At 50.0% G+C, this 16719-nt stretch overlaps 1 protein-coding gene across 2 annotated transcripts in view; it reads left to right on the top strand.

The window, feature by feature from the left end:
- Positions 1–11706: 11706 nt before the first annotated feature.
- ADAP1 (ArfGAP with dual PH domains 1) overlaps positions 11707–16719 on the top strand; it is a 50209-nt gene continuing 45196 nt past the window's right edge. Inside the window, exon 1 of one of the 2 annotated variants that reach the window (XM_009091837.4) lies at positions 11707–11898. In XM_009091837.4, the coding sequence (XP_009090085.1) occupies positions 11814–11898 (85 nt within the window). In that variant the 5' untranslated portion in view covers positions 11707–11813. Of the gene's footprint in view, positions 11899–12558; positions 12582–16719 lie in introns of those variants that run through there. The other variant, XM_030229481.2, reaches the window with a different exon arrangement.

The raw sequence follows: 16719 nt of genomic DNA, 5'->3' as shown, positions 1-16719 counted from the left end.
TGTTCTGCCCTGTTATCCCTGCTGCTTTTGTTTTTGTTTTTAAGCCAGTGAATCATTTCTCTGTGTATCTGGCTCTCTCTGCCAAGGCAGTTCCCTAATGTTTCCCCCTTTATCTGGTATCCCCTCTCTGATAGATCTCACCTCCCCTGCTGGCTGCTTTTGCTTCTGCCTCTCTCCACTGTGCATCTGCTCATACCAAATTCCAGGGAAGGGTGAAAGAACATTTTCTGCTTTTCATACTGATCACTGGGGCTGAGATTTGAATTGTTGCTCTGTCTAATCTGATAGAACAGAGTGCACATAGCTCAGAGCAGGTTCCTGTTTGAAAAGGACATTTGCCTGCTGCTGCATATTTTATCCCACTTCATTCTACTGTTCAAATTATATCTTTTGGTGAGATTAGTACATGTATAGGAAAGAGAGCAGAGATTGTATTCCTGCAACAGATACTAGAAGACATTATATTAAACCACTGAATAAGAGCTTTCTTTTAGTGATACCAAGTTAGAATTAAAATAATCTCCAGCATCTTCAGAAGAAATCAAATTTCATGCTTCTGTGCTCCCTGAATATTATAAGGAGGAGTGAATTCCTGGTAGGTCTGAAAGAAGCCACCAGTGTTGGGGAAGTAATCTGGGCTGTTAACCAGTGGTAGTTTCATTTTTTGGCTGTTACTCTGCACTGCTGTTTTGGCCAAGCAGTTCCTTCACCAGTTCCATCTGCCTTTCCCTGAGAAGTTGATGCCCTGTCCTCTGGGTTGTTACAAAGTTTTTGATGTGCTGAGTGATTGCCACTCTCACAAGACTGTGGGGGTGAGAGGTTTGCACCTTTCACCAGCCCTAAGATCTCATCTCATCCTGTCCAGATCCATGGGCACGTCTCACCCTGCTTCCCAGCAGTGAGTCAGCTGCTGTCCCCTCGTGCCAGGACAAGGAGAGCTGGGAGTGGATAGCTGAAAATTCAGGGAATGGGAATCTGTCCTGGCAGTAAGCATTGGCTGCAGAAAAGGATATGTTCAGTGGAGCTTTAAGGGAAGCTCAGAGCTGCTGGGGGACATCAGACATTGAGATCTGGTGCAGCTGAGAAGGGTGGGAAAAAAGCCATTAGTGTCAGACCTGAGGTCAAACAGTTTTCCCAGGTTGTTGAGGGGGACAAGTCCATTCAGCACTGGAGTTATCTGGGAGTGTTCCCAGAATGTTCTTCAATTAATTCCTGCCAACATACAATGCATTAATTAAATCTTTCCACTTGAAACCTTTTTATTTTAGTATTGCTGGTGGTATCCAGGTTTGTACTCCTTTAAACTGGCAGTGGGGTGTAAGCCAAATGAAAGCAGGAGGTTCATAGCCAACTTTCCTGTGCCCAGACCAAGAAGGAGCCTCTCCAGGAGCCTGTCACCATACTGGGAAAAATCTGTATTCTGTAAAATCTGTGTTCTGGAGACACTGGGCTGAGGTGTGTGTGCTCAGGGGAGGCAGGTTGTCAGGGGCACGGATTTCTAGGTGGAGCTGTTTGGAGCTGATGAGCTGCTGTGCTGTGGCAGTGCATCAATCTTCCTGTGAGGAGCCTGCCAGGTGCTGCCCGTGCCAGCGCTGCCGTGAAGCTCCACCTGCTGACAGATCTGCGAGCTGGAGACAGGCAAAAGCATTGGGAATCAGCTGGGATTGACGTACAGCCTGCCAGCCTGGGTGTAATTGCACAGGTGTGCAAGGGATAGCCCGAGGGAGGAAGTGGTGACTGTGTTGGGAGTGAGGATCCATGTGAGCTGTTACCATCGCAACAGAAATCAATAAGCCAGGGAGGTGCAATTGTCTTTTCTGTAGCTTTTCTGCAGCAAAGCCTCATTCACACCCTAATGAGGCACCCAGCTGCTTGGGATCTGTCCCAGGGAGTCCCTGGAGGGCTCTGCATCAGCAGAGCTTTGCCCACACATTCTTTGCTCAGATTAAAATCCACTCAAGCACAAAGAGCTTAACCTTGATCCCAGCAGTTATTTGCAGAGAGAACATTGCTGCAAGTTAACCATCCTTACCTCTTCCTGGGAAACCTTGAGCTCTAGGTGTATCTCTCCAAACAACCACAGTGACCTGCAGAACCAGGAAGAAAGGGTTTAATAAACATTCCCAGAGCTCTGGGTGTGCTTTCACTGAAAAGCCTACACAAAGAGAGCCTCCTGTGCTTGCTCTGGAAATGGGCCATGGTCCAAAGTCCTTTGTGGGAGCACAGTGAGGCTGTGCCTCAGTGCTGAGGAGGGATTGTTGCTGCATCTGTCACCTGCAAGGACATACCTGGCATAGCAGGAGGGTCACAGCTGTCAGCACCTGAGTGTTGGGGCTGTGAGCAGTCAGAGCACTGGGTGTGGCTGCTGACCTTCACACTTGGTCCTTCCCCAAAGCATTCTCCCTGCTGGCTTCAAGCCCAAGGAGCTCCTTGTGCCTGGATGTTACCCTTGTGCTCACCAGCTTGGTTTCCTTGGGACAACACATTGTTGGTGATTATTTGCCCTCGGGGCAGCAATAAAAACAGCTTTTACTAATTGCTGCCTTTGGTTCTGGCTGAACCAGGTGAGGGGCAAGGAGTTAAAACACCTCTTAAATTTCACCTCGTTGTTGTTTCACTCCAAGCAGAGAACTGAGAGGCAACACCATTTTACTGATCCTCTGGAATGAAACCTGGGTTGTAGGAGGCTATGGGAGAAGGAACAGCCTGCTGCCATATAGAAAATGTCTGGAGCATCTCTTGTTGCTGCTCTGAGAAGTGCCTTGGATGTTCTGGCTCCACTGGAGAGCAGTATTTTTCTACGTTTCTCATCCATAATTCCTGGGATGGGAATGATACTTCTGCTAGTGTGCAGGACTGCTGTCATGTCTGGTAGCATATCTATCCAGAGGACTTCGGTGCTTTTGTGCCTGGAGGAGATCCATGCTGGAAGAGATCCTTCTGCTAAATTGGGAATGTTGTATATTATATCAAGTTTCCCACAAAAAACAAAGCTCTGACTCAGATGAATTTTTAAAAAGACTGGAAGTGCACATACAAGGGTATATTTCCTTTTCAAGGACATTTCAATGAAAACTGGCCATCTGATTAAATTTATCCTGTTTTTTCTTTTTCTTAATAATCTGGTTCTGTGAGTAACTGGCAATGTTGCATTTTTGTCAGGATGCAGCAGATTTTCTAGCTTACAGATTTCAAGACAAAATGCCTTCCTTCTGGAATGAAGGTGCCATATGGCTTGAAATGCATAATTGATCACTGCTCAAAATAGGAGCTTCATAGAAAGTCACCTAGAAGTCCAATGAGTGTGTGCAGGGGACTTGATAGACCTTGATCCATTTTTTGTTTCCTGGAACTGATGATGATGATACAGGGACAGGTTTTTATGGCTCTCCCTAGAGGTTCTGATGCTTGTGCTCTCTCTCATTATCCAGGAGATTTTGGGATTTGCATTAGCAGGTGCATCAATCTTATGCTTGCTGACTCCTGCTGGGCTTGGCTGAATGACAGGCTGGCACTCACCAGAGAGCCCAACAAAGGCCACAGTTATTGTCAGGTAAAACAGTTCAGCTGATCAGATCTGGTGGGCTCAATCCAGCCCCTGGTGTCCCACATTTCCCCCCTGCAGTGGGATGCCTGCACAAGCAGCCCTTCCCACACAGGGTGAGGTTGGTTCCCACTGCTGTGGGAGGGATGTTGGGTCCATCTGGCCACGGTCCTGCAATGAGCAACACCGTAAACCACCTTGTATTGTGGATGCTTTTCTGTCCAGGCCCTTGTCAATTATGGTAAACTTGGATAGGAGTGGTGGAAGGCAGCCTGGCAAAGAAAGAGCAGGGGGGTGAAGAAAGCAAGGAGAGAGGATGACCCAGGCTTTTCATATCACTTTAATGGGTTTAAAAAGCAGGTGGTGGGGGTGCCTTTGCAGCCCCTTTGGGCAGCTGAGTCCTTGGCCTGTTTCAGTAACCTTAGGGGAGATGACAGCTCTGATTTCTGGAGGATTTCTAGTTTTGTTGCAAGCTCTCAGGTTCTTGCCCTGCTCAGCAAGAACCTGCTCACACACCCAGTTCTGATGCTGCTTGCAGAGCTGCTGAGCAAGGGGAGCCCATGGGAGGGCAGCAGCCTGGGAGGGAGCGCTCTGCGAGGGCGTCAGGCCCCGTCGTGTCTCTCAATTTACATTTCTCTGTTATTAAACCAGGCTCTGCTTTTCAGCTGGGTTTGGAACCATCTCTCCTTAGTGAGCAAGGCAGGAGAATGATGGCACTACTGAATCTGGGACGCCAGGATGGCCCTGAGGGTTTGATGTGATGCTGTGTGCTGCAGCCATCTGCTGCCAATCCAGCCAGGGCTCTTCTCCTCTGGGCTGCACTGACAGCCCCAGGTAGCAGGGCAGGATGGATGGAAAGGCATTTCACCACACTCAGAAAGTCAGGTTTTGGGCAGGCAGACCCAGATGGGGAATAAATATTCTCTCTGCTACTCAGGATTGCAGAGAAGCTGCAGATCAGATCAACGCTGAGAAAATTGCTGGTAACTCAGGATGCTGGACCAGGCAGGAACAAACCCCCACTGATGAATGGCTCTTCATGGTCCCATGAGCAAGGACCAAGCAGGAAGTCCCAGGGGTGTAATGAGGCTGGCTCCTTGCTGGGGGCTGAAGTTGCCTCCCTTGGCTTTTGCTCTTTAGTGTGGGGTGGGAGTTAAGTGGTGCTGACTTCAGCCCCTGGATTAAGCAGGTTGTCTTTAGCCTTGTCCTCACCCAGCCCTTACAGAGCACAGGCTCTGGGCTGTGCCTGTTGTTTGGCACATCTCCCGTGCCCATGTGCATGCTCAGAGTGGTTGCTAAGGCAGCACAAATCTTCTCTGTGCTTTCCAATTTCTGTCTGATCCAGAGGTGGAGGTGTACTGTGTCCATGTCTAATCCCAGAGCAGGATCTGTGTGGGAGAGCAGGGGCAGTGCCACGGGTCAGGAGTGACCAGTCTGGGTGCACAGACATCCCTGGCCATGGTGCAGGTGGCTGGGGCCTGGGGTTTAGTTTTGTTTCCCCCAACCCCAAACTGTGCTGCAGAGTCTGGTGGAGAAGAGGGACTGTCCACTGCCAACAACCAGGATGCAGCATGGAGGGGAACATCTCTCCCCTTGTGTGAGGGGAGATGCTCAGGCTATGCATGGACAGCACAGAGATGGGAACTGGGTCACTGCAGGGCTGTGCTGACAGGTGGTGCAAGTTCTGGTCAAACAGAGATGCTGAGTTCACTGCCTGCTGAAAAAGAACCAGCTAGGTGAAAAATGAGAGTGAGTCTGGAACATCTACCTCCATCCTTTTAGCAGGCATGGCAGGAGACCTGCAGGTGTGGTGGTGCCAGCTAAAAGGACTCATTTGAGCACAGAGATGTCTGGATTGATGGCTTTATTTCAGCTTATTTTAGCAAGTAATAGGCAGGGGGGTGATGTTTATCACTGAAACTGGAGCTGGCTGTGCTTTAGATCACAGCTCTAATCGGCTGGACTGCCTGGGACAGTAAATCACTTCAGCAGCACTAATAGCACAGGGTGATGGGTGTAGTAAACCCTCTGTGGCAGCTATAACCTGGTCCTGCTGGTTCTTTCACTCAGGTTGGTGCTTCTGCTCTGGTTTGTTTATTAAAGCTCCTTCACAAAAGTCACCTGGGTGACTGCTCCAACTCAGCATTGAAATGGCTGCTCTCCTGCCATTCCCCAGCCTGGCTTGGGCTCTTTTTATACCCTGCTATAAAACTGTTTATTTTTGCACCTGTTTAGAAAGGCTTTTTGGCCACAGGGGTCTCATGATGTTGTTTTCATGGCTTCTGGAGCAGGGCTGCTCTGTTGTTGCTAGAAATAATTGCTGTTAATTAATTCTTTGCTGATTTTTCTTTGGCAAAGCACACTGAAATAAATAGATAAATGAGCAGCATGCTCTGTATCTTGACGTTGTGGGAGCTTTTAGAAGGCATACAGTGACATCCAAACAATCCCATCAGCCAGAGGAAGGGTAGGACATGGCCCTCAACTTTCTGTGGACAAAGTTAATTGAGAGGAGGCTAAATTACCATCTCCAGCTGTTTGGCAGCTCTCTTAGGCCATCATTTTAAATCTCTTTCTAGAGAAAAACCACAGTTTTGTCTCCATCTACTGCTTTATTCAAATCACAGCTGAGCAGTGCTACAGAAGGGGATGTGCTCTCAGCTGCCTGAGCTGGAGCAGCAGCCTGTGACACAAGACTGACCACTGGGGCAAATAACTGCAGCTTTCTCACTTCTTCTATGGCCTTTTAAAATGGGTTTTCTTTTTTCTTCTGAGGAACTCAGGCTCTGCTGCAGAGACTTCAGAAGTGAAGTGCCCCCTGTCCTGTGGCACCATCACCTTCTCTGCTCTGTGTCCTGGCTGGAGCAGCCCCTGGTTCCAGCACCCAGAGCTGGCAGCAGGTGGGTGGGTCACTTCAGCATCCACCCTGGAAGGTGACATCACACAGCTCAGTCTCTGCTTGGATGTCTCCAAGCTGTTCCTGGAAGGATGAGCCATTTGAGCCAGGAAGAGATTGCAAAAGCAATTTCCACAATGAGTGCTGCCCTGCTGTTTGCACAGCGAGCCTGTCCTGCTGTGCCTCTGACTCAGCCTGGACTGATGACGTCCCACTCTGAATAACCACTTGGACTTTTTTTGGAGGAGCTGAGCCCCTGATGTATGAGTGTCATCACACACAGGTTGGCTTTCCCCAGACAGAGATTCCACAGGCCTCAGTCTCTCAATTAGGGTAAATCAGGAGTAATGCTAAAAGCAGTGCTCTGCCACAGGCGTAGGTGAACTCTTGACTTCCCTGGACTAATTTCATCTCCTCTGTGCACAGAACAGAACTTTTCATTGGGCAGTAGAAGTCAGCATCTCCAGCTGGTTCACTGCAGCTGCCATGGAGCCAATTCCCTCAGCTGCCCCTTCCATGCCATATTTTACATCATAGGAAATGGGTTTGGTGCAACAACAGGACTGTTGCAGAGCTGTTTCTCTCATACTGAGATTTCCCCAGGTGCTGTGGAGCAGACATACAAATATCCAACATCTTCAAGCCATCAATTACCCCCCCCCAACTCAGATATATTCTGGCTCCCAGCCATGCTGTCTGAGCAACTAAGCAGCCCCTGCAGCCACGTAGTGACCCCCAAACCAGCACATTGCTGGCCAGAGGCAGGCAGAAGAGAAACTGAAAGGGTGTCCTGAGCACATGACAGGCTGGTGGTTGGAGAAGTTTTGTGGCAGCACGGCTGTGAGAGAGCAATGATCAGCTCTGGGGTGTTGCAGAAATCTAAAAAAAGATACTTTGGTCTGAACCTCCCCCCTTGTCCTCATTCTCCCCAGATCTGCTTCCCTACAAAGGATTTCTGTGGTCTGGTTTGCATAGTGGTAACTGTGACTGTTCAGTCTTGGGAGCAAAGGATTCCCCTTTTTTCACACTGGTGACACTGGGCTGCAATAGAATTAACTACTATGCAAATGGAAGGAAACCCTGATCTGCAGATCACTGCAGTGAGACACTTGAAGAGTTGCACAACACTTTGTCTTCTTTGAGGGCTGCTGCAGGTGCAGAGCAGCTCTGCAGACCCAGGACATCACAGCTCTTTTTCCCTCACATCATTTTCTCCTGCATTATCCTCTTCAACTCAATCCACACATCCTAACCACACAGATGCTGTGAGTGTGCTTTTCCCTGTTCCACACACACAAAAAAATCTCCCAGGCTCCATACAGCAATTTGCTCAAATAAGAGAAGGTTGGCATCAGTATTGGATTTTTGGTTCAAGAGTTTTTAAACTGCCCTGCTCTGAGCTCTCTGATATTCCTCCCTCCCAGCTATACCCACTCTTGATTTAACTGGATAACCCAGAAATTTTTTTTTTTTGAAAGAAAAACCTCTAGGATTGGTTTCTTCCTCTTTTCTTTTTCTTTTGAACAGGAAACCAATACTGCAACGGAAATGAGCTGGTGCTCGTTTACCATAGGTGAGGGTGCCAGCGCTGCAGCTCGCTCACACAGACCTCCAGCTGCCAGAGCTGCCTCCCTGTGCTGCTGAGGAAGCCTATGGAATCCTGCCTGGTATCTGCTCCTCCAGAGTTTTGCTTGAATGCAGTTGCTGTGGCATGAATTATTGATATTTCTGTTCAGGTTTGCTGTTCACGCAGGAATCTGTAATGCTGTGCTGGGAATGTGCTCCTGGGTCACAGCAAGGCTTGTGTTTAACACCCTTTCACTGGCATGGTTGTGACGTTGATTTATCCATTTCAGGGCTGGGGCTGGGAAATTACCTAACCCCCAGAGTAAACAGCTCCTTGCTAACAAAAGGCAGATCGGGGTGAAAGGAGCTGATGTGGAAGGGCAAGGGGAAGGTGTAGTTACGTCTGTGCATTTTCAGGGCGTCGCCACAGAGATGATGGAAAGGTTTCTAGGAATTTCTGGGTGTTCTTTGGCCTGACCTCAGTATCTGGCATTTCCAGAGGCTGCCCTTGCTGCCACTGTGCTCAGCACCTCGGGAGATGGCATTAATAAGGTCTGTTTCTAAGGCAACAACCTTGTGACTTAGAAAAGACTGAGTTAAAAGTGTGTGTGTTTACAAACAAACACATCTTACACATAAATATGTAAGCACTTACATACATATGGATATGAATTTCTGCCAGACCTCCAAGTCACTTAGCAGTGGAGAGAAAGGAAGCATCTGAATGAGGGAGATGTATTGACAGCAACAACCCTTCTCCAGAGGGTTTGGTCAGAGATTTTGCAAGAAATAGGAGCCTTGGCCACATTTCTCTTCACAGAGAAAAGCAAAGCACAACTTCCCAAAAATATTTCTGAGATTCACATTCTCTGAACCACAGAGAAAGAAAAAACAATTCTTTTCTCATTTACTGCTCCATGTTTTAGAACAAGTAGAATACCTTGTATAAATTATTTACCTAAAAAAATTTAGTTATTAAATTCTAGTGTGTTTTGATTCATTGACCAATTAAATATGTGTGTGTCAGGACTGTCAGCAGACAGTCACAAAATTCTGTACAGTTAAATTGAGTACTTGTACAATTTCAATTTAAATGTAATATAATATAGAGTACTATAGTATAATAAAGTAATTAATTGGCTTTCTAATATCAATAGAGTCAAATGCATCATTTCTCCCCATTGTCGAAGTTACCTTGCTTTTACAATAAGGAGCAAATTCATTTAGGCATTCCCTGAGAGGTGCTACCCACAGGAAGAGTGTGGGGCAAAGCTCAGAGGAGGGAAGAGTCTGACATGGACAGGTTTGAGCAGTGATGCCCATCAGCCTCCCCCAGCCCTGCAGGGGCAACCTTTGCTCTTTACCCCGTGTGAGATGTGAACTCAGATGCAGTCCCTGCTCTACCCAGGAATCACACTCCTCAGGAGTCAGTGTCCATCAGGAGAACCTCAGTGCCTGCCTGGGATCAACACTGTGCCAACCAATCTGGGGGAACACCCAACCTCTCAACCTTGGATAAACCAGGGGTAAATTTACAGAGACACTTTTGTACATGTGAGGTTGGCTCGAGGCTTTGATTTCCATTCAACAAAAGTTTATCTTCATTTCTGGCTCATTTAATTCCAACTTTTCTCCACATTCCCTCCACCCACATGGGCTGGTGGAGGGAATGTTTGTTCCTCCATGTGCAGTCTGGAGTAATTGTGATGAGATTTAAATGCTGAGGATGCTGCTGACCGACCCTTGCTGGCCCTGCTCCCCTGCTCTGCCTGTCCTTTATGAAACTCTCCCCTCTCATCATTGACAACAGGCTCTGTTTTATTTGATTTTATTACAAGATATAAATTTCTGTCTGCAGCCCTGGCTTCCAGCACATGGAGGAGAGACAGGAATTGCCTAGCAACCAGGGGAACAAAAAATTAAGAGAATCAATAAGTCTTAATGGAAAGCTAAACAGAGACTTTCAAACCAACCCCCCCCCCCAGTCCCAGCCCTGGCCCACAGTAAGTCCATGATGATGTGCAGCATCCTGGCTATTGCATGAAACATTCAGCAAATGCTTCTTCTGAAAGAGCCAAAGGGCACATGAAAACCTGGCCTAACTTGGGCTGAGGTAAAGCTCTGATCCTGTTGCATTTACACTGTCAAGCTTGAACGCAGCACAGGTGTGGAGGGTTAAGGAATTCTGCTGAGCTGTTTTCCCTCTGGGGCTGTTAGAAGTCAGTGCTCCAGGTAAGTGTTAGAGACTCAGAGGCTGAAGAAGGTGAGGGTCTGGATGCAGCAGCTCAGTTTCCCCACAAACGGTCTGGGAGGAGGATTATGCCTTTGGTTAGGATGGGAGTGAGTTTCTAGACATTATCAAGCTGTGTGTGTAAATCCAGCAAGCCCAGCATGATGTGTGACACTAGGTTGAGTCAGGAAGGAACAGTCCAGCATCCGTTTAAAACAGAAATAAACCTGGATGCAGTCACCTGTCTGGCAGCACAAATGAAAAGGTCATTTAGGAAAATGTATTCCAGGCAAAGGGAGCATTGTAAATCTACCAGGCCATGACTCTGCCTGTATTTAAGAGGTTATTTTCTCCCACAAAGTGTTCTCAGGAACCTGCTCACATCCTCATGTTTGCAGCATCAAGATGGGGGTTTGGTTGTGGAAGTTTTCCAGGAGCTACTGGCAGCCTCCTCCTGCTCATGCACACCCTGAATCTCATGGGCAGCATGAGTGGCATGGGCTGAGCTTGCAGGAGGGCTCTGCTTTGTTGGAGGAAACAGAGCTGGATGGTTTAAATGGGGACTTGCTTTGCAAAACCAAGATTGTTTTTATAAGCAGACTTGTGAACCACAAACAGGACATGGCAGCACCACAGGTGACCCATACGTGAGAAGGTTTCAGCAGGGGTTAGTTAAGGAGACACAGCTCTGAGCCCTTCCTTGGCCAAAAGCTGCCCACATCCTGCCCCTGAGTCACACTTTAGTCTTTTGACTGGCAGAACAAGGAGTCTTGCCCCATGGATGGCATGAGATGGACAGCCATGGTGGCACAGGGGTGTTTTCCCCCCCTGATACTCCCTTGACACCATGGAGGTGTGAAAAACGTGGGAAGACACTGGAGGACAGTCCTGCCAAGACACAGGCTTGGAAACAGGTGGTGATGTGCAAGGACAGCAGGGAAGGGGGAGTGTTTTGGAGTGCTACTGATGAGACCTTCACAAGTACCCCCAAAAGCTGCTGGTGTTAGAAGGGCATCCCAAACGTGCTCCTCATGAACCTGCCAAGGTGCTTAAGGGGCAAGGCCCTGGCCAGTGAGAGCCGGGGTCGCTGCCAGCCGCCACCTGGCACAGGTGAAGACCCTCGGTCCCACCGGCGACAGCATCCCCTCGGCGGGCAGGAGTTAAACCAGGAGAGGCACCCCTGCGTGCCGGGGACACCGGACGGTCCGGGATGCCCTGAAGGTCGGGGACCCCCTCTGGGGTCGGGGCCGCCCCGGTGACGCGCTGCCGCTGGAGGTCGCGGGCGAGCGGCGCGGGGAGCCGGCAGCGCCCGCCGCAAGCGGAACCGGCGGCACCGGGCGGCTCCGGCAGCGGCGGGCGGGAGGCACCGGGGGCGGACAGGGCAGGGCAGGGCAGGGCAGCACCGCCCCGGCGCGGCGCGTCCCGGCGGCCGGAGGCGCGTTCGGCGTGCGCGGGGCGAGCGGGGCCGATGGAGCCGCCCGGGCGCCGCCCGCCTCGCCAGCGCCCCCCGCCCGCGCCATGAGGCTGCCGTAGCGCGGCGGAGCGAGCGCAGCCCCGCCGAGCCGCCCGCCGCCCCCATGGCGAAGGAGAGGAGCAGGAAGGCGCTGGTGGAGCTGCTCCAGCGGCCGGGGAACGCGGCGTGCGCCGACTGCGCCGCCCCGGGTAAGGGCAGGGGAGGCGGGGGGCGCGGGCGGCGGCTGCACCTGCACCTGTCCGCACCGCACGGCACGGCACCGCATGGCACGGTGCCGCACAGCACAGCGTGGCACGGTACCGCACAGCACGGTACCGCACGGCTTGGCACGGCAGCGACGGGGCGCGGGGCTTTGCCCTCTCCGGGAGCGGCGGGGGTTGCGCCCCGCCGAGGGTGTGCCCGACCCCCTCCCCACCGCGGGGGATGCAGCGGGGATGCTCCGGGGCTGGTGGAGGGATGCTCTGCGCTGCCGCGGTCCCCGCGGACCAGCCCCGGCCGAGGTTTCCCCAGTTTCCCCCAGCCCGGCCCGGCTCCTCGGCCGGCCGTGAGCGCTGATGTCATCCCGGCGGGTCCCCGCGGGCTGCAGCGCAGCCGGGGCCGGTAACCGGGCGGTGCGGGCTCTGCCCCGCCGCCCTGCCCGCTGGGGCGGCTTGTCCTCCCTGTCCCCTCGGCTGCTCCTGCCCCGTCAGCGACCAAACACATGGGGACAACCGGAGGCAGCGCTACGGACATCCTGCCCAGCAACCTTTGCCCAGCTGCCATCGATGGGTGCCTGCGCTGCGCAGGGAGCGGGGCTGGAATGTCTGTAGACGTCTTCGTGTGCGGAGGGGAGAAAATCTGGGCTGGGAATGTCTTCTTCGCCTTTTGGATGGTGAATTTTTTGGAGTCGGGCCGTGATGCTGTTGCTGAGCAGAGTCTGCATGGGGGTGGTGGGATCTGTCTTTGAGAACAACCTTAGAAAAATTGCAGAGCAAGTAACTTTCCTGTTTTTAAAAAGAAAAAAATCACCATACAGAATAACCTAAATTTATATGAGCTTGAGCAGGATGGCTCTGAGGAGGGGTATAGAATGGATGTCCTTCTCAGCCTCTGTCATTCTATAGGTTAAAGAAAAACCCAACACTTCAGCTGAGCCCTGTTTTCCCAGCTATTGATTTCTTTAGGATGTCAAGATCTATTGCATACCGCTATCCAGCTCATACCATTCCCAGCGGTTTTACATCCCTAATCTGCATCCCAGGACACTGCAGCTCACTTTCAGACGCGCTGTGTCCTCCGGTTCCCAGCTGGAAAGGACAAAGAACTTTGGGCACAGCGTGAACGGCTTTGCAGCGCCGCGCTGCTCCGCCTGCTCCCACCCATCTGCTGCCGGCTGTTGCTGTCTGACTGTACAGCCCACCTCGGAGGTGTCTTGCTGAGCACAGCTTGGGCTCCCCGAGTAGGTGTCTGCCTAAATTGTTCCTTCCTGGAGAAAACTTTACAAACCTGGGCCGTTCCGATCAGCAGGGTGATTCTCCTTGCCCTGTGGGTATAGAACATAAAGTCCCCAGGCAAAATGGGAAGTTTCTCAGCCTCACCAGGGTGGAGATGGAGCTGTAGGTCAATAAGATAGCTCATATCAGGATAAGGAGGTTGTTGTTAAAGGCACCAAAAGGGCTTGTAAAACAACAGAACCACGTTGGTGTTTGCATGTTTGGCGACATTTGCATACAGAGATGTCTTAGTGAATCTGAAAGTCTGAGAGGAGAATTTGGGCCAGTGTCTTTTGTCAGTCAAGATGTGCTATATTAACAGCACTCAGCCTCTTCTGAACTCTCATGGCATTACTTCCTCAGGACCACCTCCCTGTTCATCAACCCAATTTCTTTAGTGACTGCTTTGCTTCAGGTTCTTTGGCAAAGGAGAGCTCTTCATGGTGCTGTAATGTGCTCCTCTGCCTGGGAGTGACAATAAACTTGAGATGCCCTGGGCTACTTAACACGAGATAATAACTTGAGTCTGTATGTACTATAGAAAATATTCAGTCTGAATTCAGTTATTCAGGCTGGGCAGGTGTGGCAGGACAGCTCTTTCTGGGGGTGAGGTAATGCAGCAGAGGCAGAATAAGTGTCCAGAGAGCCTTCAGAAAGGGATGCAAGAGTATTCTTTGCTGACAAGTGGGATGCACAAAAAGATGAAGGTGGCAGCTGACACTGGAAAAGTAGCAAAGCAGGGGAAATGAAAGGAGAAGGAAGAGGGAGGGTGTGGAATGAACAGAAGATGAGGGAAGCAGGGCAGGCTTGAGCTTTCCCACATGTGAGTATCACCACAGGGCTGATCTTGGACAGCTGGGGGAAGCCAGAGATCAGGGTTTGTTATTGCTCACCCACTCAGGTGGGTGAGTGCCTTTCCCTGAAGTACTCTGTTAGGATCCATGATAAGAGGGAGCCATTTAGCTCAGGGATGCTTGTAACAAAGAATAGGATGGGTTGGAAATGAAACAGGGGAAAATTGTGTTAGTCACTTTAATTTGTGTATTTAAAAGCCAGCTGGGTTTTCTTTTGGAAATATTTGTTTGAGAAATCAACCAGCCAGTGAAAGTTTATTTGTTTTTTTCCTTCCCTGCTGTCACAAAGGGTTATTTTCTTTTGTTACTGCTTTGGCATTTGGGAGAGGCTCAGTAGCCAGAGCCCTGAAGCCACAGCTTGTGCCAGGTTCTGTGTCCTGCCACAAACCCCTGGTGCAATGGAGCTCTCTCTCAGCGTGGCATCGCTGGGCTGAGCTGTGACCATACAAAAGGCAAAGCCAGGGACAGACATGGGGCATCAGAGGAGGCTTTTCCTCCTGGGCTGGGTAAATAACTTCATCCCTGCAGGATCAACCCATCTCCTGGGGACATCTGGGCACAACCTGCTGCTTTGCCAGAATTTGCCACTTAGTTGTGGCTGAGGATTACTGAAGTGGCCCAGCCCTGCAAGGCTGCCCTGTTCAAGGTGTGTTTCCTTCAAGGATGTGCCCACTTGCACCTGGGTGGAGATGGGGACTGAATGTGGTGCTCAGGAAGGTCAGATCTGGGTCTCCCCCAGGACCTGGGTGTATGTCTGGCAAAAGAAAAAAAAAAAAAAAAAAAACCAAACAAACAAAATCTCTTGTGTGAAACCAGAGGTTTCAAGCAGAATTTGAGGGATGTCTCAGGGGGAGAGAACAGTCCGGCCATGGCAGCTGGGAATGCAGAGAGGATGCTAAAGTAGAAAGTGAAAATGAGAGTGAAAAATAACTGAGACTACATTTTTCACTCGCAGGTTTTTTGTGTTTGGAATTGGGGTTTTTTTTAGGTTTTTATTAATTGCATTTTTACAAAACCTTAAATTGCAAGGAAAGGTTGTTTTGAATGAAAGATATTTCAGTTGCTGGAAATGTCATCGATCTGTTATGCATAATGAGGCTGCCTTGGTTACATCTTCAGGACTGAATTCTGGGGTAGGAGCCACTAATAAAGTCATTAGATGGGGCTTTGGGCCCTCTGTCATGACACACTTCTGTGTCCTGGGTGTTGTGTTTTTTGTGGGTTCAAAGCTGTGCTGTCTCAGTGAAGACAGCATGGTAAATGCAGTCTGAAGTGCAAACTGAGCAGTGTTACTGAATTGCTGGTGTGTAATGGCTCTCTGTGCATTAGAATAATCTTTTTTTCTTCAAGACTAATGTGGCAGTTCAGCCTTTTCTTTTTCTAAATGATTCTTTGTCTCAGGCAATCTTTCCTCACATCATAAGACGGATGGTTATCTCAGGGCAGAACAGGACCTTGAGTATTTCTCTCTTTATTTTTCTATGACTTAGGCTCGTGTTTCCATGGAGTGAGAATTATTTTACATTGTAGGAGGACAGAGAGGCTCTGAAGACAGAAATGGAAATCCCATCAAAGCAATCCTGCAGTTTAAACCCCCCAGCAGCAGTTTACATGGCTTGTTATCATTTTATCTTTCTGATTTGGGATGGATTACTGGGACATGGATCCTGGCTAACACTGGCCTCTGTGCCTGAGGCCCCCAGGGGGTGAAGGATGGAGGAAGAGCAGAAGGCTCATGGTGAGGGGAGTCTGGAACTGGAGCTTTGTGCCGCAGAGCCGAGCACATCTGGTGTAACAGTGCCTCTGGAAGCCCGAGGTGGTTGTAAACACCTTTTCCTTCTCAGTCCTACAGCAGGTGAAGCTTTTCCACTCCCTGGATGTCAGCAAGGGAGGGCAGTGATTACAGGGAACCACCTGAGCCCTGGGGGCTGCTTGGTTTGCTGAGGATTGAGGAGGGCACTGATTTATCTCAGCCCTCCCTCCCTCCAGCCTGCTCCTGAGAACCCAGATGGGGAAGGTGACTGAGCCACCGGGTCCTGCCAAGTGCTGCCCATGCCCTCGGGGAGTGATGGGGCTCTGCCTCGCAGCTCTTCCCTCTCTTGCCCCCTCTGCCTCCCACTGGAAAGCTGTTCCAGAGCTCTGCTGCTCTAATGGTGTGAAACGGGATTTTCATCATCCAGCTCTAAGTGGAAACTTGTTCTGCACCTCCACTGTCCTCTCACTTAAAAACTGAACTGTTTCTTTTTTTGCTTCTTTTTTTTTTTTGGTTTTTTGGGGTTTTTTATGGTTGTTGTTGCTTGGCTTTGTTGTTTTTAGTGGTTTTTTTGTTCTTTTTTTCTTTGTCCCTGGAAATTAGCCAGCCCTCCTCCCCAGCTGTAAGCAGAGGGGTAAGAAGGGAAAAAAAAATCCCATGGCAGTTGTGTTTAGCTCAATGCCACTTCAGAAGGGTAATAAGGAAAAAAAAAAACCTACAGCAGTTGTGTTTAGCTCAGTGCCCCTTTCTGCAGGAAAAAGGGCTTTTTGGAACAAAGGAGGTTTAATGTGATGGTGGTTTTTGTCCAGCCCTGGTGCCTGGGCTGCAGCACAGTCGTGGGCTGCAGACAGTGAGAGGGGGCTGCTGGGACCTGCCAGCTGAATTAAAAGACCTTGGCAAGTTTAGTGCCTTCACTGACAAATTTTCCTA

This window comes from Serinus canaria, chromosome 14 (genome assembly GCF_022539315.1).
Source record: "Serinus canaria isolate serCan28SL12 chromosome 14, serCan2020, whole genome shotgun sequence".
In the NCBI taxonomy this organism is placed as follows: Eukaryota; Metazoa; Chordata; class Aves; order Passeriformes; family Fringillidae; genus Serinus; species Serinus canaria.
The sequence above is the reverse complement of the archived record's forward strand: the minus strand, read 5'-3'. Positions and strand labels throughout refer to the sequence as shown.